Source organism: Ursus arctos, unplaced genomic scaffold (genome assembly GCF_023065955.2).
Source record: "Ursus arctos isolate Adak ecotype North America unplaced genomic scaffold, UrsArc2.0 scaffold_5, whole genome shotgun sequence".
In the NCBI taxonomy this organism is placed as follows: Eukaryota; Metazoa; Chordata; class Mammalia; order Carnivora; family Ursidae; genus Ursus; species Ursus arctos.
This window is the reverse complement of record NW_026623067.1, coordinates 52,403,910-52,431,725: the sequence shown is the minus strand read 5'-3', so window position 1 is coordinate 52,431,725 and position 27,816 is coordinate 52,403,910. Positions and strand designations below refer to the sequence as shown.

Sequence of the window (27,816 nt, the reverse complement as noted above, 5' to 3'; positions counted from 1 at the left end):
CACCCCCTCCCTTTGCCCCCCCAACCCCCACACATGTGCTCTCGCTCTCTCTCTCAAATAAATCTTTAAAAAAGAGAGAGAGAGAACTGACCATTTTCTCACAAAGGCAGCAAGAAAATATCTGAGCCAGAAAATAATTTAGGATCACACTTGTAGCATACTAACCTTCCAACGGCTGGAACAGAACTGAGATGGGGATCATCCTTAAGCAAGTCATGACTACTTTTGCTTTTTCCCTTCATGCTCTAGGAAAAAATGTAGAATATAATGATAAGTGAGGAAGAAATAAGTTTTCCAAAAGGACAAGTTAACGCGTGTATGTAAAATCTAGTACTGGTATAACATGGCTAGCAAAGGATACATATTCCTGAAATTTCCAATATAAATTAAAGCTTTATAAATAAGACGTTAACTCTCACACTGATTGAAAATACTATTTTAAAAATACCTTTTCTTCCAAAAAGTGGTAAATCCTTCAAAGTAAGTTTATTAATTACATTTCCAAACACTAAATCTTCAGTATGACTTACATACAGCTAAACTAATTCTTTGACCCAGATAGTAAATCTTAGAAGATAGTTCACAAGAATAATTTGAAATAAATGCACACAATTGTTTTTTCAAACATACGGGCTATATTGCACAGAATAACACGTATGCACGTATTCTATTTCTCTAAAGAGCCCTGACTATTACATTCTTTGACCTTTAGCACAGACAGAAAAAACTTAATAGTTAAAAACGAAAAGGTCTTAAAGGCCACTTAATCTAGTTTCCCACCCAATGCAGGAATCTCCTTGACATCACTGACTATAGTCAGCCGGTGTTTCAACACCTGAAAAGAGCTTTTCCTCAGACACACACACAAACCACTCCTTTTCAAATGTCTTCCAATGTTGGGCAGTTCTCTCTATAATTGGAGAAAAAAAATCTATGTGTAATTTCCAACTATCCAAACAATCCTAGTTCTACCTTCTAGAACTAAAAATGAACTACAAACAATTTCTGTTATCATGTATACTACACAGAACTTAGTTTAAATACAAAGAGACTGGTAGGTATATTAATGGCCCCCTAAAGATGTCCACATCCTAATGCTCAAAACCTGTGAATATGTTACCTCACATGGCAAAAGGGACTTTGCAGATAAATTAAGGATTCTGAGATGAGGAGATCATCCTGCATTGTCAGGGTATATCCAATGTAATCACAAAAGTCCTTAAGAAGGAGGCAGGAGAGTATGTTTCATAATGATACAGCATGAGAAAGACTCTATGGGCTATTGTTAGCTTTGAAGATGGACGAAGGGGCCACAAGCCAAGGAATGCAAATGGGCTCTAGAAGTTGAAAAGTTGAGGGAAGAGATTCTCCCCTGAGCCTCTAGAAGAAAGGCAGCCCTGCCAGTACCCCAATATGTAGCCCAGTGAAACCTGTTTTGGACTTCTGACCTCAGAACTGTAATATATTAAATTTGTTTTGCTTCAAGCCATAAAATTTATGGTAATTAGTTACAGCAGAAATATGAGATGACTATAAATATATTAACATGTTTTTTAAATTACTTAAATATAAACAAATTAGATCAAGTTTAATACAATTTAATGAGGCAAAAACAGTTTATAAATTAGACTGTTCAACACTTCTTACAACCTCCGTGCAGAAGGCCTAGTGGCACTCTTCATGCTGTATCCACCCCCCAGATCCCAACCTTTTGGGAAAGTTTAATTTCTGGGACTAAACAAGAATAGGACAAAACATTCTTACTTTATTCTCAAAAGTGGTGTATTTGTCTATCAATATAACTTTTTCTGGGTGAGAAAAAAAAGCCTTTTTATAACTTGGGATTTGAGGTAAAAATGTTGGCATATCTTTCAGAGAAAGAAATACTGTGTGCATCACTGTGAATGTGGCACAGTTTAATCACTATTTTTAAATCTAGCTATTGTGATACTTTTATAATGGACCTACCATTTAACTTGCCTCATGAAAACTACTTGTCTGATTGTAAGATTTCACTTGAAAAATATTTTCTGACATCTGTGTTTAAGTTATACACAAAGATTCAGGAGTAAACTTTAAAGCAGTACAGACATGAATAAAACTATCATTTAAGAAAGCAAAATGAAAGGAGGGATCCTCCATAAAAACTTTTCAAATGTCTGAAGCCTAGGATCATATTTTTACTTAGTTTTTACTTCTCCAAAGTATATCCAGTTCCTCGAACATTCTTCATGTGCAGTGGTTCTTGGCTTTATCACCATTGTCTTCATGCTCCTCCCTTCCTAGGAATGCATTTGTCAGTTTCTTTCTTTCTTTCCCTTTCTCTCTTTCTTTCTCTTTCTTTCTTTTGTCAGTATCCTTCTTAAATGTGTTCTGAACAAAGTGCTGTAAAATGTGACTGCCCAAAATGCAAAGAATGTTAAATTTCTAATTCCAGACACCTTACTCTTAATAATTCAACTAGGGCTTACAGGCTATTAAGTCTTACACCTCTTCAGCTGATTCCATTAAACTCAAGCACAGAATTTACATGTACTCCTTTTACATTTTAACGTACTAGTTCAAATAATCATGCACAGGTTGACAACAAAGCACTCTTTGGGCAGAAGTATTCCATCAGATATAAATCCATCTGACTATACTATCTCCCAGATCACATTTCCTCATGTTGTCCACAAGAATATCATGAGAGACTCTGACAATGTGCTTTCCGGGACTCAAAATATGTTCTTATGGCATCCTCCTATCATGTAATCCTATCAAAAAGGAAATGAAGTCAGTCTGGCAAGTCACTTAACCAGAGTCTCAGTTTCCTCATCTATAAAGAAAGGAAGTAGGACTAGATCCCTTTGAGCTATAAAATTCTATTATTCTAAAAGAGATTTTATCAGGTAGTAGAAAGATACTGAAATAAATAATGAAGGAAAACTAACCCGTGTGGGAGAGGCACCTTGTCATGAATAAACGAGTGGGGTGAAGTAGTGTCTGTAATCCCACACTGATAATCCACAAACCAGAGGGCACTCTATCTTATTTCTCCTTTCACATAAAGTAAAGCCCCAATTCAGACTTTACCAATTATTAACTTGTGATGTTAGACAGGTTCTGGAATAAAGCTTAACACACTGTGGAGTCACTGAAAAAAGAAACTTGATAAGCAAATGAATAATGAAACAATTATTTGCAAGACCTCTAGAAATATTTAATTTCATGCAAGCACTGAAACTGAAAATTGTTCTTAGTCGTTGTAAAAGACACTTACTTGGCTTTGGTTCTAATTATTACATACATTTAAAAACAGTAAGGCTAACTTTTAAGAAATATATCTATTGGTCATACTTTTCCAATATTCAGGCTAATGTTCTTTTTCTTAGCAAGGTTTCATTTTACCCCAAATGTAAAATGTATTAGAGGGGTTCTCAAAGTCTGAATAACAGTACAAAAGGAAAATAACATATACTTCCATTTTGATTCACTCTACAATTTGTCTCATGCCCTCTGGAGAAATTTCCTTTCCTCTAAGCCAATAAACTTCAATGATTTCTTTATTGTTGTTCTATTTTCTCAAGCTAAACTTATTCATGACTCCATTATCTAAACAGACAAAAGAGCTGAAATCTGTAAGCCAAAGATTCTGTACAATGTACCAAGACGCATTCACACATGAAGGACGGGTTGTTGGGTTTCATGATACACAGGTGTACCCCAGTGCTCTCGCTACTATCCAGGACCCAGTGGGAGGGCTCAGGAAGAGCACTTGGGCAGTTGTGCCGAGTTAAGACTTCCAACCCCAGAAAGCTGAACTGTTGGTGAAGTTTTCTGCCAACCCTCTAGACTGCTTTAGCATGAGGGCAGCAGCTTCTGCATAATAATCACAATCGTATCAGAGATTGTTTGATACTCTTTAGCTTTCTGAGAATCAAATATAAATTATAACACAGAGTATACTGCTTAAGACATTTGACTTTCAAAAACATTTTCCGAGATTGCATATTGTATCAAAGTAATGACTATCCACATCCTTATTTCACAACTCTAAATGGCTTATGGTATTTTCTTGTTACAAAGAGGAAACTTGAGGCTCAGAGAGACTCAGCGATCCAAAATCACAGAGTATCAGTGGAAAGCAAAGTGCCAATATGAACGTGTATAATCCCAGATCCATGCTCTTTTTGCTTCAACCCATTGCCACTCAAAGATGACACAGTTTACCATCAGAGAGCTCACAGCCTAGGACTCTGCACACTTAATAAGGCAGAAAGAAAAGGGTATAATGTTTTAGTATACACTGATAACACAGTCATATGTTTCTTGTGTAATAAAACAAAATGGATGTTTTTAAAAGGAAAATGTAAGTATCACAAGACAGGCAAAGGTTAGAAATCAGAAAAAGGAATGATTAAGAAAAGACATTTAGAAAAGATGGTATTTTAGGTATTGGAAATAAATACGACTTTGACATCCAGAATGGGACAGGACACTTCAGGCAGGGAAAAGAACATGAACAAAGACATACAGAAAGGAAAACACAAAACATACATGTAGAACAGAAAATAGTTCAGATCTGCTAACACAGGGTTTCCTACATTTCCCCGATAAGAATTCCAAGGAATTCATTCACGTACAGCTTTCCAGGCCCCTCTCTTGGAGATTCTAATTCTGTAGGTCTGAGGAGGGTGTAGGGATTTAATTTTTTATTTTTAAAACAGTATTGGACCTGAATTTTCAGTGGTTTTTAAGTGGTTTAAGAAGTACTAAACTAAGGGGCAGAGTTGGTAAGGGGGGGGGGTCATGGCCTTATTTCTATAGTCAACAGAGAGCAATTGTGACATCTTGATGAGGTTTCAGGAAGACCGTTGTGGTGGTAATGAGTGGAAAGGAAAGAAGAGCAAGGAGATGGGAGACCGGTCTGTAGACTAGGGCAGCAGCCCAGCCTAGAAATGAAGGCCTGAACGAGGGTAGTAGCAAAATAAATTAAAAGGAAAAAATAGATTTGAGATATGTCATGGATGAAAAATTGGTAGAACAGTGCAACAAATTGGTTTTGCAGAGAAAGAATAAGAAAAAAGTCAGAATCTAAAATTTTTCTCTAGAGGATACTGATACTAGGGAGTAGAAAAAGAAGTCACAAAACAGAGAAAAGTCTGGGAAACAAAGATAATGAATTAAGCCTTGGCCAGGACTTGGGTTACTAGTGAGATATTCAAACATAGAGAGATGGCCAGTAGGCTGCTGGAGAAAAGAAAAGTAAGCCAGCCTAGAGATACAGATTTGAGAGTCAGAAACAAACATTTGATAATTTTATCACAAAGCACAGAGTCAGATGAGAGAAAAAGGATGACACAATACTAGGCTTATACTATTCACATGATAATGGACTGTAGGTTGCAATTTTCTTGGCAAAAAGGAATGGATTTACTTAGTTTTTCCACTGTTTGAAGTGTTTTTCAGGTTTGAGAGCAAGTATCTGCAGTGGTATCCTTGCACATTTCAACCTTGTAGCAAACACCGATTGCTTTTGGGTTATCAAGTTCACTAAAGTCAGAGTAAGTTAAGCATTTTGTTTGTTTTACTTTGTACAACAGCAAGCAGCAGAGGCAGATATGCTTTAAATATCTAACACATGCTGTTGTTACAAACAGAAAAAATTCAAACTAATTTCCTAGTAAAGTCAGTCTCAAAGTAATGGTGAATAAAACTTACTTTAGATCAGAAATTTAATTCAACAAAAAGACTAATAGAAAAACTCCTTTCTCCTTCCCCTGTTCTCTCCTCAGGGCTAATCAGCCTAATATCCAGGCCCCTGTGTGAGGTAGGAAAGGGCAAGGGGCCAACACTGCATTGAGCTGCTTCCACTCCAGAATGCTATGCTACCAGTGTAATTTCCTGCCAGCCTTCTAGATGGCTTGGGCTCGAAGGAAGCAGCTTCTGCAGCATTCAAAATCATATTAGAGACTTAAATGGCTATAGAAATCTAAGTTCAAAATTCTGACTGGACCACCTCCTAATTACATGGTCTTGCACAAGTGATTTAACCTTTCTGAGTATTGATTTCTTCCCTTAAATAGGAATAATAACATCTATAGCACGTGGTTGTTATAGAGGTTACATAAAATAAATATTTAGCACAGGTAGCAGAGAGGAAAATAATTACAGTACAGTATAACATATGCTTTGATGGCCACAGACAGATTACCATGGAAAGAAGTTAAACTCCGCCTGGGTGGGAGATGGGGAGGGGAGGGAGGTGGAGGTAGTCCAGAGTTGATAGTGGAGCTAAATCTTATAGGAAAAACAAAAATTAACCAAATAAAGGAGAACCTACCCCAAGCAAAAGGAAAAACAGGACGGGGGGACTGTGGGGAAAGCATGTGTATGTAAGGAAACTTGACATCTTTAGAAAACATCAGTGAAAGGGACTCCTGGCAATTTCCAGATCTAACATTTGTGGTTTTGTCCATTTACAAATATACCCACAGGATCATGACATATAGTATATCTTTCATTTTAATAAGGCAGAAATTTGAATCATGAATAAGGCAAGACTAGTGCACTGACATCTAAAGAAGATAACTTCTGAGATATCAGGGTGCCAGGGCGATTGATAATACTGACAAGGCCTAGGGAAAGGATGTTTTCACATAAAGATGAGTTTAATTGTGGCATCTTTAGTAGAGATGTTTCCTAAAGGAAATCAAGAATGTGGGATAAGAGCCCAGAAATAATATTCATCTGTGTGTCCTAGAGTTCAGAATATTAGTATATGGGTGGAAGTTGAGAATCCATGGTATCAAATATATCACTCTGGAATACTGAAGACAGCAAGAAAAAATTATGACCAGACCGTTTCTTACACATGTCCATTTCAATTCAGTCTTAATGCAATGGCTAAAAGTAGTGTGCTTACTATATGTCCAACATTAGCCTACCAAAACCATCCTCTATGATGAGGGAAGCCCATGGATAAAGAGTTAAAAACAAGGGTAAAAATAATGTGCTTTTCAGTCAGTGTTATTGTTAGTGTTGGTTAGAAATAGGTAACTATAATAAGCAAATAAGACAGGGCTAAGTTATAGAGTTTTAATTACTACAAAAAAACTTCTAAACCTTTAGGTCTCTGTGTTCACTAATTTTCTTGCTTTTTTTTTTTAATACTGCAAAAAGGTAATCTATTCATAAAAGAGTGATTTAAAGGCATTATGATTTTCTTTACAAACAGATGTAAGAATAGGAACTGTCCACTTTTTAAAAAACTCTGTATTTCAACCCTCCACTATTATTTGTAATTATATTTTTTTAGAGAGGGAGGAGGGTTGGGGCAGAAGGAGAGGGGGAGAATCTTCCAATGCAGGGCTCAAGCTCACAATACTGAGATCATGACTTGAACAAAAATCAAGAATCAGATGCTTAACCAACTGAGCCACCCAGGTGTCCCTCAACCCTCCACTATTATTAAAATCCACTGAACTGCCTGTATCAAAGGCTACCCCTGCCCCTTCCCCCATTTCACTCTCCAAACAAATTTCCATTTCTTCATCATTTGAGGGAAGACATACCAGAATCTTTGGGAGTAAAAACCCTTGAGGATGATTTTCTTAAAGTATATTTAACAGATTCACTGCTCTAAATATTGTCAAGGCATAGGTGTTTCAGCAATGAGTATGTGTCAAAAGTGATATTCAGGAAAACCACACTTAAAGGCCTACTGTAAGCATTGGTGGAGTAGAAGACCAGGAAGTGATATATAATCCATATACATGTATCTTACACTGAAGGAGACAAGTTCAAATCCCAGCTCTAGCTATTTACTGGTTGTGTGACTGAGCAAATTACAGCCTAGCTATACCTTAATTTATTTTTGGGTAAAATGGGGATAATGATAATACCTATCTTAAAGGGTTGTGATGAGAATTAATGACATTAATAAATATATATAGATAATATTAAAATGAATATAAAAGCATTGGTCTGTCAGTATTTATTATAATAATGATCATAATCATTATCATCTAGCAAATCACTAAAAAAAAAGAGCAATTAAAATCTGAATCACAAGGTTAAATCATTTTTTAACTCTAGTTCTGATTAAAAAAAAAAAAAGGCCAGGTCAAAAAACCCCACAAAACTCTAATTGCAAGAGGGCATATCATTTTAAGAGTTGCAAATATTACTGACAACAAATCATTTTACAGATCAGTTCAGTGAACACTTCCTGACTGTGTACCATGAAAAACATGATGTGCCATATACATAGCAGGAGATACAAAAATGAGATATAGTCCCTAATACCTTTTATAATTCAGATCAAAGGGATTAGAGTTTTACCTGACTAACTCGATTTACTTCCTCCTCTTCTTCTTCAGCCTCCTCTCCGAAAGAAAGTAAACTAAAATTTCTTATCAAAAAAAGGAAAGAAAAAAGGAAATAAGAATGAGAGAAAATTGAGGAAATTCAATAGAACTTACAATGCTGTATTTTCAAGGCAATAAAATAGAATTTACAAGAACACATTTTAACTGTTCGGGAATACACAATATGACTTAGTATTCAGCAGAAATATACTAAGGATCCATATTTTCAGCATAATGTTAAGGCATTGGCCTCAGACCACAGATATTTCATATATTAGACGAAACTAATGACCAAAAATCCATTCTGAGCACTATCATTAAATATAGTAAGTCAAGCATGACAGAAATAATTAAGCTTTTTATATTTATAAAAAACTGGTTAGCGAAATGGAGATTTCTGAAAACCTAATATATAGCCCTGAGAGCACTACAAATGGGAAGCAATTAATCTAGTGTCTTCCAAAATGTCATTAACACTTTAAAATTGATAAGTTACACAACACTGTCAAATAAAAAAATATAAGCAATAAACTTAACAAAAAAATAACCCATGGGGGCGCCTGGGTGGCACAGCGGTTAAATCGTCTGCCTTCGGCTCAGGGCGTGATCCCGGCATTACGGGATCGAGTCCCACATCAGGCTCCTCCGCTATGAGCCTGCTTCTTCCTCTCCCACTCCCCCTGCTTGTGTTCCCTCTCTCGCTGGCTGTCTTTCTCTGTCGAATAAATAAATAAAATCTTAAAAAAAAAAAAAAAAAAAAACCCATGGGGAAGAATAAACTATTTGTCTTCTTTGAGCCTTCAAACTAAAGACATCCCAAGGAAGATAAATAATAAGTTATTAAAACTCTCTCTCAAATATTGAAAAAAATAGAAGATCTGGCAACAAGAGGAATTTTTTATTTCAAAACCTAGATGTAATCAATGACTACCACATCATCCCTAATATATTTGCTATGAATTAAAAACAAAAACAAAAACACCCAGCTTTTGGGCTGTTGTCAAGATAAGTAATAGTGATGAAATATTGTATCTGAATATGGTGACTGTGACCTTTCACGCAGATATAAATTAGTCAAAAGAAATGAATCAAAAAATAGAGGAATATCAAATACACCACTATATAAGAATTTATTTTGCCACAAGACATCAACTGCTTATTGAAGTGGCTCACATTTGACAGTTTATAAAAGCAGCTTAACTTCCTTATACTGTACGATGTCACGGAAAGAAACAAATATGATTGAATACCTATGCCACTGGGTGTTTTCAAATTCCCCCGCTCATTTTCTCTTCATAACAACCAGATGTTGTGATTATAATCTCCATTTTACAAGATGGGGAAACTGAAGCTCAGAAATGTGAACACACTTTACTTCTTATAAATGGTGTCAGGCAGGATTATACTTGGAACTGTCTGAATCTAACAATTATGAATACACTAAAATCACTAATATGGATACTACATTTCACTAAAAGAGGAAGTTGAAATCTAACTCTGATATCTATTTTAATGAACAGACAAAACTAATAATGTGAGAAATATAGTTCACAAAATACTGAAACTTACTTACTCCAAAACAGGAGTGAAAAATTAAATTATGTAACCATGCAGTCATCATATCCTTCATACTTGACTTTCCAAGTTCTATACTTGGAACATATATTAATTGAAAAACAAGTAAAAAACAAACAAAAATCTTAACAACTCATTTATATAAATAATTGCTATAGTCATCATAAATATTTATTTATTAATATAGATTTCATATAGACATATGTGATACTTCTTTAGCTTAAATTACATACAGTATTTTAATAAAAGAAGAACCTCATAATTCATATATCTCCCTGGTCCATACTGACCTCCCCCTTACTAGAAAACAGTTGTTACAAAAGGAAACAAAATGAATGAATTTCTATTAGTCTATTATTTCTGATTACTTTGTGCCTTTGGGCTTCAATTTCTTTACTTCTTCCTCTGGTTTCTCTTTTTTTGGCTTTTTTATTTCTCTTGGTATGATGTCATCAAAAGGATTAAACAAAACCTATGAAAAAAATATTCTGAAAACATTATTCCATTTTTAAAAATTTCACAAAAAATTAAAACCAGTACTTAATTGCATTAATACTAACATCTGTATTTTTTGCTCACATAAGTATTATAAGTCCAGTGATATATTTACTACATAAAGTACTCCCACTTAATGGTCTTGCTGGATTCTTCTGATAATCCTACATGCAATTAAGTAAAAGGTATGTTATCCTTATTTTACAAAAGGGAAAAGTATTCAAGAAAACTTAATACCTAGTTAGCAAGACAAACTCAGAGTTTTGACCCCAAATCAAATGCTTCTAAGGACCTTGCTTCCTCAATGAAGGATCACTCTGAAATTACCTAGGAAGGCACTTCATTGAGCTAAATAAGCCTAATTCTTCTAACTTTCCCTTATAAGTCAAGCTTTTCATACATTGGATTATCAGTTAAAGTTTCATCTTTGAAATCAAAACCTTCAATTTAAAAAAAAATTCTTAATCAGAAATTGTGCCTAAATTACAGAGACAAAATCTGAATTGTGATGTCGATTTAGTATAAAGCCTTTATCCAATAGTTTAAAAATACTAACAGCCTGCTTCTCTGACATGGTCATTTAAGTGCTGCCTCTCAGACATCATGCTTTTACCTCACAGCTTCTTATTTTATGTGGATTACGTGGTCTTTCTTCCTCATCTACATCAACTTCTGTCAACCGTAGCATGTTATATACTGTATCCCCTGTGACCTATCAAACAAAAAAGAAAACTTAACTGCAAACTCTTATATTCATTCTCTGAAATAAGGGAGGGCTTCTGAAAATATTTTTTCAATAATTAAAAGGAAATCTCATATTTTTATATAGGAGCCTATGCATTAAATAATGCAAATAAAGCATCTTCATCTTAAGGGGAAAAAGCAGAATGGGAGTTCAATCCCTCAATGGTATTTTTAGAAAACTTCCCATATATATTTAACGTCAGGTTTTATTAAAAGTGAAAATATAATGTCAAGTAACCTCATACTGAATGACAGCTTTTCATTCAAACAAAATAAACAAATTCAGATTTTAGAATTGGGCGGAACAAGCAAATAACAATACCATGTGTAAGTGCTTTGCAGACATTATCTTGTTATATCCTCACAAACATCCTAAAAGCAGGCACTGTCATTATCCTCCTTCTCTAGATAAGAAAATTGAGTCAAAGAAGTTATAGAGCCGACAGTGACGGCCTTTCTGAATTCTTATCAATATGCTATACTTTGTCTCTAATTGAAAGTTATATATTAGCAACTCTAAAAAGTGGTGCAGAACGACAATCTAAATCTCACTTTATTATATGCTTTTATTTTTTAAAAATAATAGGAAGGAAAATCTATGAACAACCTGTGTTGTAGTGGTTCAAATGTGCGTATTTCTTAACCTGTGTTAAGTGTTAAGCAACCACATTGTATTGAATGTTTTCAGCATGAATCCTTTCATTCAAGATTTCTCAGGAGTTTTAAAATAATACCAGTTTTCCAGCTGTGCTCAGTTTGTCTTTTCCCTTTGCTTCATCCTCACGAAATCCAGTTTGTCTAGGCTGTGGGGAAACCATTCCTATTGAACCAGTAGAGGGAGCTGATACACTAGTGATGTCTAACATGCCTAAGACTTAAAACATGTGGGAATATATTTTTTAGAAGGGAGAGTGAAAAAACAAAACCTCTTAAAGAAAGATGTTAAATGTGAGCAGGAGTAAACACGTACTACTCAAAGTAATATTTCAGGTAAAAAATTTTAATATTAACACAACTTCCACTTTATACTGAAGGGAATTCATCATGGACAAAAGTAAACTTTTTAAACTACTAAATATTGTTACTTAGATAACACCTAAGTTTCTAAAAACATAAACACAATATCAGATGAGCAACATAGTAGCTAATATCATTAGTATGATTTTAGAAAAAAAGAAAATTCTTAAGTCATAATCAATGACTTATTTGAAACATACACACAAAAAATTAAGGTGGTCCCTCATAGTTCATTGTAAAAGGAATATATTCCATTATTTTTAGAAATAATAGATACATATCCCAGGGAATATTTTTATGGGGGCAGCTCCTAGATAAGTCGGTCATATGTATCATAGAACCTGAAGATAAGTGGACACAAACCTTTCCAAAAATGGTATGCTTATTGTTGAGTTCATCTGCTCGACCCAGTGTAAAGAAAAACTGGCTGCCATTATCATGAGGACCAGCATTTGCCATGGCAACCAGTCCTCTCCGATTAAAACGTAACCGGGAGTGGAATTCATCCTGAAGCATTAAAAAAAAAAAAAAAAATTTAGTGAATGATCTGTTATAAGGGTCTTCGTACTCAGTTAAAAAGGTTCCTTACAAATTCTAATCAACAATGCTAAAGTTTTATTTAACTGATTTTCAAGTATAATCAAATCCAATACGTATACTCCTTCAGTACTGTTGAACTTGACTTCACTAGCCTGTAAACATCTTATAAGTATTGTGACAAATTTATCCTATTTTATGGGAAAGCTGTCTATTTACGTGGAAGAAGGGCACTCAAAGGGGAAGAGATTTCTAAATCATTCCCCTATTCCCATCCCTCAAAGTTATCTAACTTTTTAGAACCTTCTATTTTTTTCTCTAAAAAAACTACCTTTGAATCATTGCATGGCCTTCAACTATTGCCCCTCCCCACTCCATTCTAAAGGTCATGAAAAATTTGCTTTCTTCTTGTTTTTTAATTCAAGGCATCTACTATAATTGTGTTATGTGCTTTACTCTGTTTTTTAAAGGTCTTTGTTGAATCTTTGCTGAACTGGCACTGGTCGCATTTGCCAGTTTTTCAAAGAACCAGAGCAAGCCTCTCTAGGTAGATTACTTGCTATAGTAGGGCTACATAACATACATTAGTCTCTCAGTTAACAGAATTTCTATCCAGACCTGATACTAGACTCATTTATATAACAGCCATATGATATAATCAATACTTTTCAGAAAGAAAGTTATTTTTCCTTAATAAATGTCCAAGATTTGAGCTCAAAGAGTCATAACTTGAGATGCCTGGATGGCTCAGTCGATTAAGCATCTGCCTTCAGCTCAGGTAATGATCCCAGGGTCCTGGGATCGAGTCCTGCATCAGACCCCTTGCTCAGCGGGGAGCCTGATTCTCCCTCTACCTCTACCTGCCATTCCCCTGCTCCTGCTCTTTCTCTCCCTCTCTCTCTCTCTGTGACAAATAAATAAATAAAATCTTTAAAAAAACAAACAAAAAAACCCCAGAGTTGTAACTCTTTATACTGTATCAAAAATGGCCTAATTGAAAAATTTAACTAGATAACAATATTACATAATAAGCAAAAATCTCAATTTAGAAAGAAATTATGAGAAAGCACTATTCTGTTACACCAAGCAATAGAATAAAGGGATGCTTCCTACTAGATGGAAGCTCTAAAATCATGAGACATCTCAATATGGTAAAATACAAAATAGTTTTTTAGTGACATTTGAGACTTTTTTATTATAACTATTCCTCGTTTTCTAAGGCCATTATCATCTGGAAATTAAAGCAAACAGTTCAAGTATTTTTCTCAAGAATCACACAGTGACCCAATAAAAAATTAAAAGAAACTCCAGACCTTCTATCTCATTAGTATAAACATGTCTTCAAAATTCTCCTATTTTAAGAGCTATTTATGTTTACTCATTCAAAGAATGTGATATTGGTACCATCAGATTAATAAATAACCCAACTTGTAATTTTTATTTGAACCCACTGTTATTAACTATGATACTCGTTTTAGATCTGTGTTAGCAGTTAACAAATCACTGACCTATTCTTGATCAATACACTTTTTTCTAACATTTTTTATGTTAATTCCTTCTTCTGTCCCCTTGTGATTTCCTGTTATGGCATGCAGTTCAGGCTACAAAGGTCTGTTGTGCGTAATTAAGAATGAGTTCTGCTTTGGACTGAATTGTGTCTCCCCAAAATTCATACAGTGACGCTCTAACCCCCAATGTGACTGTACTGGAGACAGGGCCTGTAAGGAGACAGTAAGAGTTAAAAGACGTCACAAGTGTGAAGCCCTAATCCAGGAGTGCTAGTGCCCTTACAAAAAGAGGAAGAGACACCAGAGTTCGCTCTCTCTACCATGTGAAGACACAGCAAAGAGGTAGCCATCTGCAAGCCAGGAAGAGACCCTTCACCAGAAACTGAATGCCAATACTGTACCTCTTAGCCTCCAGAACTGTGAGAAATAAATTGCTGTTGTTTAGGCCAACCCATCAGTGATATTTTATTATAACAGTCCAAGCAGATTAATATAGATTCCATATAGTGTTAAATGAAATGGCATATGAAATGTTGTAAAAATCTTTTACATTTACAGAGTTCCAGAGATCAGATATTGTCAGGTATCAAGAATTACGTTATATAGTTTTTTTTCTGACTCACATTTTTCTCATGACCACCTGCAGCTCCACCTGAATTCAATCTAGCATAAAAGTTAGCAATAAGACAACTTAGAATGCTTGATGGGGGAAGTGCTGCTCTTAACCTGTATAATCCTAAACATGTGATAGGTACCAGATTTTGTGCACTAATGTGAAATGCATTTTTTTCATGTGGGGCACAGTCATTTTTGATTAAGCAATCCAAACTGATCTGCAAATAAATAACAATAAAAATTTGGCTTCACCTTGAATGGGGCTCCATAGATAGACTCTCCACCAGTCCCTGTGCCAGTAGGATCTCCCCCTTGGACTATAAAACCAGGTACAACTCTATGAAAAATGGTGTTGTCATAATATGCTGAAAGAAATTTAAAATAATTTAGCAAAGTCTAAAACGAGTTAGAGTTAACAAGATTAGAGTCACAAGATTTTTTTCTCCAACTATTAAAGAGGCTCGTAAATCAAACCCTTTCTTCCGCACTTACTATAAAATGTCTACTCAAAACAGCACAATTTCTACAAAAAGCACGGTGGTGGTTGTGTTGTAATTATTTCCAGGATTCTCTCCAACTCCAGATTAGAGTTTATGGATAAATATATTATTTGGAAGCTATAAATATACAAGAGGGATCATATATGATCTCCTAATAGTACTTACTATCTGGAACCTGAAATCATTAAGGAGACTTCACCAAGAAAAAGAAGTTGTATGTGACAGAAGCATGGCATCTCAGTGAGGTAAATCCTGAGCCAAGAAGTTGGTGGGGGCAGAAGGGCAATATTTAGGGTTTGACAGAATCAGAGAGTTTATATTAAGAGAAAAATATATGTAGAACATATGTGTGGCCCTGAAGGAAGTACTGAATAAACAAAACCTATTATTATTGTTGTAAAACCAAACAAACAAAAAACAAGTAGCAGCAGAGTAGATGGGAGATGGCGTTGATTACTGAGTGTAGTCCTAGTTCAGTCACATGCTTAGGATTGTAAAGTAGAAAGATGGAGAAAAAGCTTAGTTACTATCCCTGGAAGCTTCACTGAGCTGCAGAACTGTCTGACACCAGATTTCTTGTCGTACAGGGTTACAGATGTCTTTATTATGTAAATAATATTGAGCTGAGTCTTCTCTTACTTGCACCTAAACACAACCTAACTCATTCAATGACAAATACAAATCAAGTGTCTACTTTATGAGTCAAAACAAGACTATGTTTGTCATAATTCATAAAGTACTATAATACAGTGGCTTGCAGGCACCCTCACAATTATTTACATTTGCAAGATCTGGATGTAAAATCCATACTTTAAAGCTTTATTGGCAAGAGATCCCCAGTGCGAAGAAATGTTCCTTGGTTCCAAACAGAAACTGTAAAAACTGCGTCTAAAAGTATCTCTCCTAAGGAAGGGAAGAAGGAAGGGGGGTAAACAGAAGGGGGAATGAACCATTAGAGACTATGGACTCTGGGAAACAAACTGAGGGCTTCAGAGGGGATGGGGGTGGGGGATTGGGATAGGCCAGTACTGGGTGTTATATGCAAATAATGAATCATGGAACACTACATCAAAAACTAAGGATGTACTGTATGGTGACTAATATAACATAATAAAAAATTATTATAAAAAAATAAGTAACCATTTACTCAGAGTAGCTTAAAACTTTATGCAGCAGTCAGGAGTTCTAAGTCTTGCATCTTGTTGGCTGGGTAGCCTTAAACATAATTTTCCCACCCTTTTTGAAAAATGGAGATATAGGGGTGCTGGGTGGCTCAGTCATTAGCATCTGCCTTTGGCTCAGGGCGTGATCCCAGGGTCCTGGGATCGAGCCCCGCATCGGGCTCCTCCGCTGGGAGCCTGCTTCTTCCTCTCCCACTCCCCCTGCTTGCGTTCCCTCTCTTGGGGGCTGTCTCTCTTACTGTCAAATAAATAAATAAAATCTTTTAAAAAAATAAAAATGGAGATGTAATTGACATTTAACATTACAGTGGTTTCAGGTGTACAACATAATGATTCAGTATCTGTATATATTCTGCAGTGTTCACCATAATAAGTCTAGTTAGTGAACATCCAGCACCTCACATAGTTACAAATTCCTTTTTCTTGTGATGAGAACTTTTAAGATCTACTTTCTTACCAACTTCCAAATATGCAATATAGTATTATTAACTATCATCCACTATGATGTACATATAATTTTCTCATTATAAAACTAATATTATAAATTAACTCATAGTGTTGTTCTGAAGATTAAATAAGATAATATCTTATCTATATAAGATAATATCTTATCTATATTTATAGAGGTATCTATAAATTTTCAAGTCCAACACAAATGTGAAGTGAAACTTTAATATTCTCACTTAAATTCTACAAATTTAAATATATAACACACCCTAGTCTATATCAGAAAGTGATAATAATCCGTTAGGTCCATAATACACAGTCAATCAACATTTTTGATCAGATATGCTTTTACAAAAGATCACTCAAACTCAGTATGGAGAATGGAATGGAAGCGACAAGGCTGGAGTGAGAGGGGGCAACTATTGTCCCAAGAGTAAAACCTGACTGTGACTTATACCGAGGTGCACATATTTAAGAATTCTCCAGGAAGCAGGATCTATCAGACTCAGTAATCTATTAGATGCGGGGGAAGGGGGACATGAATGATTTTTATTACTTGTGCTTTCAGATTTTAAAATTACACATCTTACTCCTTTTTCCTATTTCCTATTAAGCCCTTCAGTGATATTGGCTTTTTACTTTAACCTTTTCTTTTTTATTTTCCTAATTATACGCTTGTCGGATGAATGAAATGATTATAATACTATATATACTGAGTAGGAACTTTCTATAATTTCTCTACACTGTAATTTTGTATTCTACCACAGCTAAAATTTCAAATTTTCACAAAATTCCATATCCACTATTTCTATTTCCATGTAGCTTATTAATAATACTGCTGAACTGTGCATTTGTGGTTGTCCTTAGAGCTTACCATGTACTATAATAGATTTTATTGCATGCAGTGTTTGACTTCTTAAATGTTTAGGTACCATTCCCATAAGTATTTTGAAGAAAGAAGTTTTATAATTTCATTATGTGTGTTCACAACAGTCTCCTGAATTTTCTCCACTATTGAAGAAAGAAATTTTCATGTATCTTAAATATGAAATTTCCTATTTGGCTGCTGTGATTCTGGTATTTTCCATTATATTTGTATTTCTGGCTGTACAATGTATGGATAGCATAATATACTTTGCCTAATTGTATTTCTACCAAGTATAATATAGGAATTTACATCTATCTGCATTTTTAAGTGATTTATGTGTATTTCTTCCAGAATCTTGCATTTAATTTTATAATTATTATAAGTAATAACTTTTTATTTAAAACTCATTTTGTTATCTGTCTGCCCTATTTATTTTAGCCTCTTTTTTTTTAAACAAACATTTCTGCTTTCCACTTTGTTCTGCCAACCTAAAATTTTACTCCTTCCTCAAACTTAAGAGGAACCAAGAAAATTATCAAAGGCAACAAGCTTCCCTTTCCTTCTCTTTTTAAACCTTTTTTTAACTTAATTTTTTTAAAATTTTCACTCACTTTTAAATGTTCACCTATTCCCCAAAACCTGAAATCCAAGATTAAGTCTGTGTAACTATAGATCTTTCATTTTCATAAAAACTGAAAACTTCCCCCAGACACAGAATGACAAATTCTGTATGATATCACTTGTATGTGGAATCTAAAAATGTCAGCTTATAGAACTGGAGAGTAAAATGGTAGTTGCAAGGTGCTGGTGGGTGGGAAAAATGGGGAGGTGTTGGTCAAAAGGTATAAATTTTTCTTTTTTTTTAATTTTTAAAAAGATTTTATTTATTTATTTGAGAGACAGAGAGAGAACGAGTGGGGGAGAGGCAGAAGGAGGAGGAGAAACTGACTGTGGAGTAGGGACCCCAACCCAACCCAGGGCTCCATCCCAGCACCCTGGGATCATGATGATCGTGACGTGAGCTGAAGGCAGACACTTAACCAACTGAGCCACTCAGCCACCCCATAAATTTTTAATTATAAAATGAATAACTTCTGGGGATCCAATGTATAGCATGGAAGTTATAGTTAATAGTACTGTGTTGTATACTTGAAATCTGCTAACAGAGTAGATCTCAAGTGTTCTCACCACACACACACTCACAAGGTAAACTGTGTGAGGTGACAGATATGTTACTTAACTTGATTGTGATAATCATTTCTCAATGTATACGTGTCTTAAATCATCACTTTGTACACTTTTAAAAAATCATGTTGTACATCCTAAATATATACAATTTTTATTTGTCTACAATACCTCTGTAAAGCTAAAAAAACCAACTAAAAACATCCCTTTAACTGCCATATCTATGTCATGTTCCACCTTCCTGGTTTTCACTCATTTCCTTTTTAATTCTGGAAATCATCCCTTTTTGAAGTAAATACTGATATGAATGTTATAAGATCTAGAAATATCATGACTTGTTTAAATCATAGAATTACTGAATTAAAATGGGGTTCTCTAAATTATATTTTTAAAACCTCAACTTTATTTAGGAGTACCTGCATTTAAATTAGTCTTCTCAGGTTTGTTGTTAGCCTTTTCAGTAATAATTCTATCTTTCACCTGTTCAATTTAAGAGAATTGCTCTAGTTATTTTTCTTATAATCTTCCTATTCTTTTTTCTTTCTCCTTGTATTCTTAAAAATAGGGGAATAATTTTTTGTTGTTCCAATTAAGTTCCATCATGACCTAACTTAAGAACTTTACTTCTTCTTCACTATCATATTATATCCAGATGTTTTCTGTTTCTTCCATTCACCTGGTCATGGATTATTAATTACCATTCATTCTTTCTAATGTTTTTGTACTTTCACTCTTCCCCTGTAAAATTTGAGCTTGAGTCTTCAAAACTTCTTTCCAGAAATGAGTCTGACTTCTCTGTGTCTACTGTGTTTCTTGGTTCTGTTGATAGTTATTTGAAGCTTCTCTGACTACCTGTCTGACTCAATTTCCTTCCTGCCTGCCATAGCAATTATTATTAATGGTCTTCGCAGATGTAAAGAAAAAGATGTTTTGTGGGGGTTTTTTGGCAGGTTTTTTGGTGGGGGGGGTGTGTCTGTGTATTTTTATATCTTAAATCTTCCCCTGGTACTTATCTATTTGTGTAATTATTATCTACTTGGAGAGCTCTTGCTGTACCCTCCTACTGGTTATACTGGGTTCTCCTTCACACCTTGCTCTTGACTCAAAACGCTGTTTTCTGATACCTGATTAACCTTGTCTGTCTCTACAAATCAGATATAACTTAGAAAGACAATGATTTGCCACCACTGGAGATATTTGAAACCATATGCAATGTATTCTAAAAGCCAAGAAGTTACAAAAATGCTTAGAATGTTTAGTTCTGTAAGGGAATATTCTGAAGGAGAAAACACTCAAGTGGATGTATAATTCTGTAAAGTTTATTGAAAAAAAATAGTCACTTTGTGACTCAATCTAAAATCATACTGGAAACATAGATAATGACATCACTGAATGCTGGATGGAAGGCTTTGTGGAGAAGACGGAATTCTGGACAGAGATTAAAAACGGGTAGACTTAAACAGTAAAGAAGGAAAGAAAAAGTATTCTGAAAAGGAGGCTGAGGATATGAAGGAAGGTATGAGGATATGTGTAAAAGCGGAAATGGGAAGGAACTGCTCAGGAAATAAAAATAATAGTCAACGGAAACCATAGTTATTTAGTGCAATGAAAAACAAGGCCGGAAGGCTAGGAAGCCAAGCTGCCTGAGGATTCAGCTACCAGATGAATAATAAGAGGGTAAACAGATTAAAGATGACAGAGAGAAAGACCAGGTAAAACGCAATCACAATCATGCAGGTCAAAGTCCAGGCAACCGGGTTAAGTTACAGCGAACAGAAGATGGGCGTAAAGTCCACTAGGCACTTTGATATGTAAATTAGAGTGAAGAAGAGAGGAAATGGCTGCAATTCTGAATTTGATAGTTATTTGAATAGAAGTAACGACTGAAGAGTAAAGACAATGGAGAACTCAGGGCAATCTTAGGGAGTACCTTTATTTAGAGGATGAAAGGAAGAAGTGGGGAATAGACAAAAAGATAAAAAAGATCCAAGCTTTATTGGTAAGATAAATTTCTCTGCTGAAGATACACAGATTTATTTGAAAGACAGTCTTTCTCTCCTCTATTTCCTGACACAGTAGCTCAACACCGTATCACTCATATCAACTCTTATCATTCATCACCACCATTTAACAGCAAGCTTCAATGTTGTGGAAAGATACACTTCAGTTTATTTTTAAATTAATAAAATTTCTCATACAGAATAAAACTCAAGAGTTATGATTACCTTCCAAACAAAGCTGAATGAAATTTCTGCAAGCTTTAGGAGCTTCTTTTGACCACAACTCTATGTCAATATCTCCAGCTGTAGTTTTCAATAAAACCTGTAGAAAGAATATAACATCATTATATTAAATTATCATTTTGTCTTGATAATTGGTTGAAAGGCTGCTCAGTTTGAAGCATTCATTAGTGAGTTTTCAATTTTAAGGTTAAAATTAAAAACTTCACTGGGCCTTCTCGGTATACTAAAAAAAAATCTACACTCAAAAAGTACAACAGGGAAAAGACAGTCTCTTCAACAAATGGTATTGGAAAAACTGTACAGCTACATGCAAAAGAAGGAAACTGGGTCCCTTTTCTTATAGCACACATAAAAATAAACTCAAGATGGATTAAAAACTTAAACGTGAGACCTGAAGCCATAAAACTCCTAGAAGACAAGACAGATAGTAATTAGACACTGGCCTTAGCAACATTTTTGTAGATTATGTCTCTTTGGGCAAGAGCAACAAAAGCAAAAATAAACTATTGGGATTACACCAAAATAAAAAGCTGCACAGCACAGGTAACCATCAGCAAGACAAAAAGGCAACCTACTGAATGGGAGAAGATATTTGCAAATGATATGTCTGATAAGGAGTTAATAACCAAAATATATAAAGAACTTGTACAACCCAACACCAAAAAAACAAAACAAATAATCCAATTAAAAATGGGTAGAGGACCTAAATAGACATTGTTCCAAAGAAGACATACAGATGGCCAACAGACCTATGAAATGATGCTCAAATCAGCTAAGTAATGCAAATACTCAAGGAAATGCAAATATCTATCTATCTATCCACCTATATCTGGTAGTAGAATATTAGTCATAAAAAAGAATGAAATATTGCCACTTGCAGCAATATGGATGAAGACGGTATAATAATACTAAGTGAAATAAGTCCAACACAGTAAGACAGATACCATATGTTCTCACACATTTGTGGAATTTAAGAAACAAAACAAAGAAAAAAGATAAAAAAAAGCCTCAGACCCTTCAATACTGAGAACAAAATTGTGGTTGTCAGAGGGGAAGTGGGGGGTGGTAAAATAGATAAAGGAGATTAAAGAGTACATTTATTTTGATGAACAGTGAATATTGTATAGAATTGTTGAATCATTCTACCATTCACCTCAAACTAATATAACACTGTATGTTAATTATACTTTGATCAAAAAAATTCATTCAGTACAAGTCATTATACATTTATAGTCTTCAAATACCATTTTCAGAAATAATTTAGGACTTGAGGAAAAAATAGCATGTACCTATTTTAATCAGAAAAACTTACTCATTTAAAAATCAATCATTTAAACTTGCTTTAATTAAGAAAGTTTCTTGTAGCTTTTCTTCCAATAACACTGGCATAGCAAATTAAGAAATTAAAGAATGATGAACCTATGAAATTGTGACACCATAAGACAATTTTACAATTATCTTTTTACATACGAACACTCTACTTTCTCATTCAAAATCATGCCATTCTTGGAGCACCTGGAGGGCTCAGTCAGTTAAGCGTCTGACTCTTGATTTTGGCTCAGGTCATGATATCAGGGTTGTGAGATTGATCCCCATGCCCGGCTCTGTGCGCAGTGGGGAGTCTACTTGAGATTCTCTCTGTCTCCCTCTGACCACCCCCCCACTCTCTAAAAAAAAAAAAAAAAAAATTCATGCCATTCCTAATTTACAATGAAACAATCTTAATCTAATTCTAGGCTGTATATTACTAAAATGGTATATCTCAAAATCACCATCTATAGTCAATGGAATCCTTTGAAAGCCTCTTTTCTACCAGCTCCTAAAGGTAAGGACCTCTAATTTGGCTTGGCATGAAACAATGCCCAAAAGAAATACTCTATCACGGGAGGCACCTGGGTGGCTCAGTAGGTTAGGTGTCTGCCTTCAGCTCAGGTCATGATCTTGGGGTTCTGGGATTGAGCCCTGTGTCAGGCTCCCCACTCAGCAGGGAGTCTATATCTTCTTCTCCCTCCCCCGGCTGGTGTGTGTGTGCATGCTCTCTCTCTCTCTCAAATAACTAAATAAAATATTTAAAAAAATAAAAAAAACTATATCACGACAAACCAACCCAACTGGATTCTCATTTTGTTGGGAAGTATATATTTGGGATGCAAACTGAGTAGCTGAGTAACTCCCTAGACTGTATCTAAAACACCAGGTAACACCTTCTGATTTTGCATGAAAACTGGTGTATATCCCAATCCTAAGTACAGTATATCTAAAAAGACAATGTCCCATCCTATTATCCCCTTGTATACTTGAAATATAACGTTACTGTTAAAGGAAACCTACACGTGTCTTCTCTCCCTTGCAACTCTAATACAATGATTCCAACTTTTTCAAAGTATGCATCCCTATTAGCAAAGAAGAAAAGGGAAGTGGGAAGGGAAGTAAGGAATTAGGCGCACAGAGTCCTCAAATATGTACATTCTTTTTACTCTAGTATCTTAAGGGTCACAGAAGATAACATTTCAAAAATGGTATTTTTAAATAATTCTTAATCTTCTTTACTAGTGGTATAATGAAACTTTTTTTTAAATAACAGCATTACTGAGATGTAACTCACATACTGAACTATTCACCCTTTTAGTTTTTAGTACCATGAGCACTATCTAATTACAGAACATTTCATTACCTCCAAAAGAAACCCTGTCCCCATTAGCAGTCACTCCCTATTTCCTCCTACTCCTATTCCTTGGCAACCACTCATCTACTTTCTGTATCTGTGGATTTGCCTATTGAACATTTAATATAACTAGATCATACAATATGTGGCTTTTTGTATCTGGTTTCTTTCATTTAGTATAATGTTGCTTTCAAATTGTAGAGATCCATCTGCCCGTTCTATACACTTTTTAAAATGTCTTGAAAATCACAATGGCTTTATATTCTTATAAATATATGTCAAGGCACAATACACATTTAAGACAAAGTTTGCCATTAACAATAAAAAATAGAAATCCATATTTCATTTTTTTTAAGATTTTTATTTATTTATTTGACAGAGACAGCCAGCGAGAGAGGGAACACAAGCAGGGGCAGTGGGAGAGGGAGAAGCAGGCTCCTAGCAGAGGAGCCTGACGTGGGGCTCGATCCCAGAACGCTGGGATCACGCCCTGAGCCAAAGGCAGACGCTTAACTACTGCGCCACCCAAGCACCCCAGAAATCCATATTTCAAACAATTTTCATAATAATTTCTGATTTTTGACACACTTCCCATGCTGAGTCTTCAGCTCTAGCGTTTTCTTATGGTTTGCCTATGTTTACATTGTTAATATTATTTTTAATATGAAATTTATAAGGACTGGTTTAGTTAGTTGATCCAGATACCATGAAATGTAATCCATTTAGCAAGGCATTAGGAAAAATTATATCATGATATATAAAAATTGACTAAGTGAGTAACTGAATTTATATGTTCCTTTTTATATGTAAAATATTACATTTAAACAAGAAAGAAGAAAATAAATACAAACAGGAGAATAGATTTTTCTCCCCGCATCTCATGGATGGTTTTGCACAGTCCCTGAGGTGTACACTCACTGGTTTAGAAACCACTGCTCGAAAGAACAAGCTAATGTACATCATCCCTCCCTTCATAGGCTGTGGAATCAGGTTGCTCAAATGCCAAACTGACCCTTCCACTTATAAAGGGTAAGGTAGCTTTGTTATTTTGGACATGATAGCTAACATATCTGTGACTCACCTTCCTTACCTAAAAATAGGGACAATAATATTCTTATAGGTTTGTTGTGAGGACAAAATGATTTATTCTACATAGACTGCTTTGAACAGTACCTGACAAATAGTAAATGCTCAAAAAATGGTAGCTATTGGGGTGCCTGGGTGGCACAGCGGTTAAGCGCCTGCCTTCGGCTCAGGGCGTGATCCCGGCGTTATGGGATCGAGCCCCATATCAGGCTCTTCCGCTATGAGCCTGCTTCTTCCTCTCCCACTCCCCCTGCTTGTGTTCCCTCTCTCGCTGGCTGTCTCTCTCTCTGTCAAATAAATAAATAAAATCTTTAAAAAAAAAAAATGGTAGCTATTACTGTTGTAATTATTATTCTTATATAATTTTTTTGGCCACAGTCAACTTATACCTAGTAAAAAGAATGCATACATGGGGGCACCTGGGTGGCTCGGTAGGTTAAGCGTCTATCTTCGGTTCGGGTCACGATCTCAGGGTCCTGGGATCGAGCCCCACACCGGGCTCCCTGTTCAAGAGGGAGTCTGCTTCTCCCTCTCCCCCCTGCTCCTGCTCCCTCTCTCTCAAAAAAAAAAAAAAAAAAAAAAAAGGTTGGCCCACCTTCCCTACCAGAGTTTCTTAATCTTTCCACTGATAAAATACTGAATTAAAAAAGAAGGCACATGTGGTCAATTAATCTTCGACAAAGCAGGAAAGAATATCCAACGCAATAAAGACAGTCTCTTTAACAAACGGTGTTGGGAAAATGGGACAGCAACATGCAGAAGAATGAAACTGGACTACTTATACCACACACACAAATAAACTCAAAATGGATGAAAGACCTAAATGCGAGACAGGAATCCATCAAAATCCTGGAGGAGAACACAGGCAGCAACCTCTTCGACCTCGGCCACAGCAGCTTTTTGTTAGACACGTCTCCAAAGGCAAAGGAAACAAAGGCAAAAATGAACTATTGGGACTTCATCAAGATAAAAAGCTTTCACACAGCAAAAGAAACAGTCAACAAAACTAAAAGACAACCTATGGAATGGGCGAAGATATTTGCAAATGTCTTATCAGAAAAAGGGCTAGTATCCAAAATCTATAAAGAATTTATCAAACTCAATACCCAAAAAACAAAAAATCCATTCATGAAATGGGCAGAAGATACAAACAGACACTTCTCCAAAGAAGACATACAAATGGCCAACACAGAAAAAAGGTTCAACATCACTTGGCATCAGGGAAATACAGATCAAAACCACAATGAGATACTACCTCACACTGGTCAGAATGGCTAAAATTAATAAGTCAGGAAACAACAGACGTTGGCAGCGATGTAGAGAAAGGGGAGCACTCTTACACTTTTGGTGGGAGTACAAACTGATACAGCTACTTTGGAAAACAGTATGGAGGTTCCTCCAAAGTTAAAAACTGACCTATCCTAGGACCCAGCAATTGCACTACTAGGTATTTATCCAAAGGATACACACATAGTGATTCAAAGGGGCACATGCACCCCAATGTTTAGAAGCAATGTCCAAAATAGCCAAAAGATGGAAAGAGCCCAGATGTCCACTGACAGATGAACAGATAAAAAAGATGTGGCATATCTGTACAATGGAATATTACTCAGCCATCAAAAAGAATGAATCTTGCCATTTGCAATGATGTGGATGAAACTAGAGGGTATTATGCTAAGCAAAATAAGTCAGTCCAAGAAAGACAAACACCATTTGATTTCACTCATATGTGGAATTTAAGAAACAAAACAAATGAACATAGGCAAAGTGAAGGAAAAATAAAATAAGATGAAAACAGGGAGGCAAACCGTAAGAGACACTGACCTCTAGGAAACAAACTGAAGGTTGCTGGAGGGGAAGTGGGTGGGAGGAAAGGATAATTGGGTGATGGGTACTAAGGAGGACATTTGCTTAATGAGCACTGAGTGTTATATGCAATTGATGAATCACTAAATTCTATCCCTGAAACTAATAATAAAGTATATGTTAACTAAATTTCATTTAAATAATTAACAACAACAAAAAAAGGCACATGACTCCTTCCTCCATACATTTCTTTTGGCCAACTCTACTTTGCGAGGTTTCAGTGGCTCCTTTTCCTAAGGCTCCTAAATAAGACAATACTTTGATAATAAAATGCTTCTTAAGAATAAATATATATTAATATGTGATTTAAATTAAATGATCATAATATGTGGAAATTTCACCTTGAGTGAATAAGGACATTTCTATCAATGGTACTTTATGTGCCTCATCTTCAGAGGCCAGAGTAACAGCAAAACACATGTATGGGCAATTGCCAGGGGTCTACCACTGATAAAACGTGTCGATTACTTCTCAGTTGATACTATGCTTTTTGAAGGGAGGAACTTTCTCCCATTTATTCTGAATATCTATCCTTTTAGTATCTAATGTATCATTAGACAGCATAGGCACTAAACATCCACGGAGCAAACTTATTATATCTCTTTAAATTCTTTCCATGCCAAAATTCTTTCCATGCCAAAATTCTTGCCACGTGCTCTCTATGGTACAGAACTTTGAAGCTTCGATGTCTTCAACTGGCCTTACGCTGGAAAAAAATCCCCAGTTGTTTCTGAAGTAAAACTTTGGCTATGCCTAATATTCTCTGTAAACCCAATTCTCTTTCATAAGGACAGTGTTTATCACAGCTAGCTTGTACTTATTTGCATGACTATCTGGTGAATGTATATTTCACTCCACCGACTCCATGATAATAGGGACAATGCTGTTTTTTCTTTCCCTTGTATCCCTAAAACCTAGCATAGAGGTTGGCAT

The 27,816-nt window shown here is 35.4% G+C and overlaps 1 protein-coding gene across 2 annotated transcripts in view; it reads right to left on the bottom strand.

Annotated features, from left to right (window-relative positions):
- CWC27 (CWC27 spliceosome associated cyclophilin) overlaps positions 1-27,816 on the bottom strand; it is a 182,848-nt gene that overhangs the window by 153,849 nt on the left and 1,183 nt on the right. For both annotated transcript variants that reach the window (XM_026498896.4, XM_057307279.1), the window contains exons 2-8: positions 21,249-21,345; positions 15,095-15,207; positions 12,546-12,689; positions 11,035-11,133; positions 10,295-10,398; positions 8,326-8,395; positions 166-245 (exon numbers count right to left, since the gene is read on the bottom strand). In XM_026498896.4, coding sequence (XP_026354681.1) covers positions 166-245; positions 8,326-8,395; positions 10,295-10,398; positions 11,035-11,133; positions 12,546-12,689; positions 15,095-15,207; positions 21,249-21,345 — 707 coding nt within the window. The remainder of the gene's footprint in view (positions 1-165; positions 246-8,325; positions 8,396-10,294; positions 10,399-11,034; positions 11,134-12,545; positions 12,690-15,094; positions 15,208-21,248; positions 21,346-27,816) is intronic.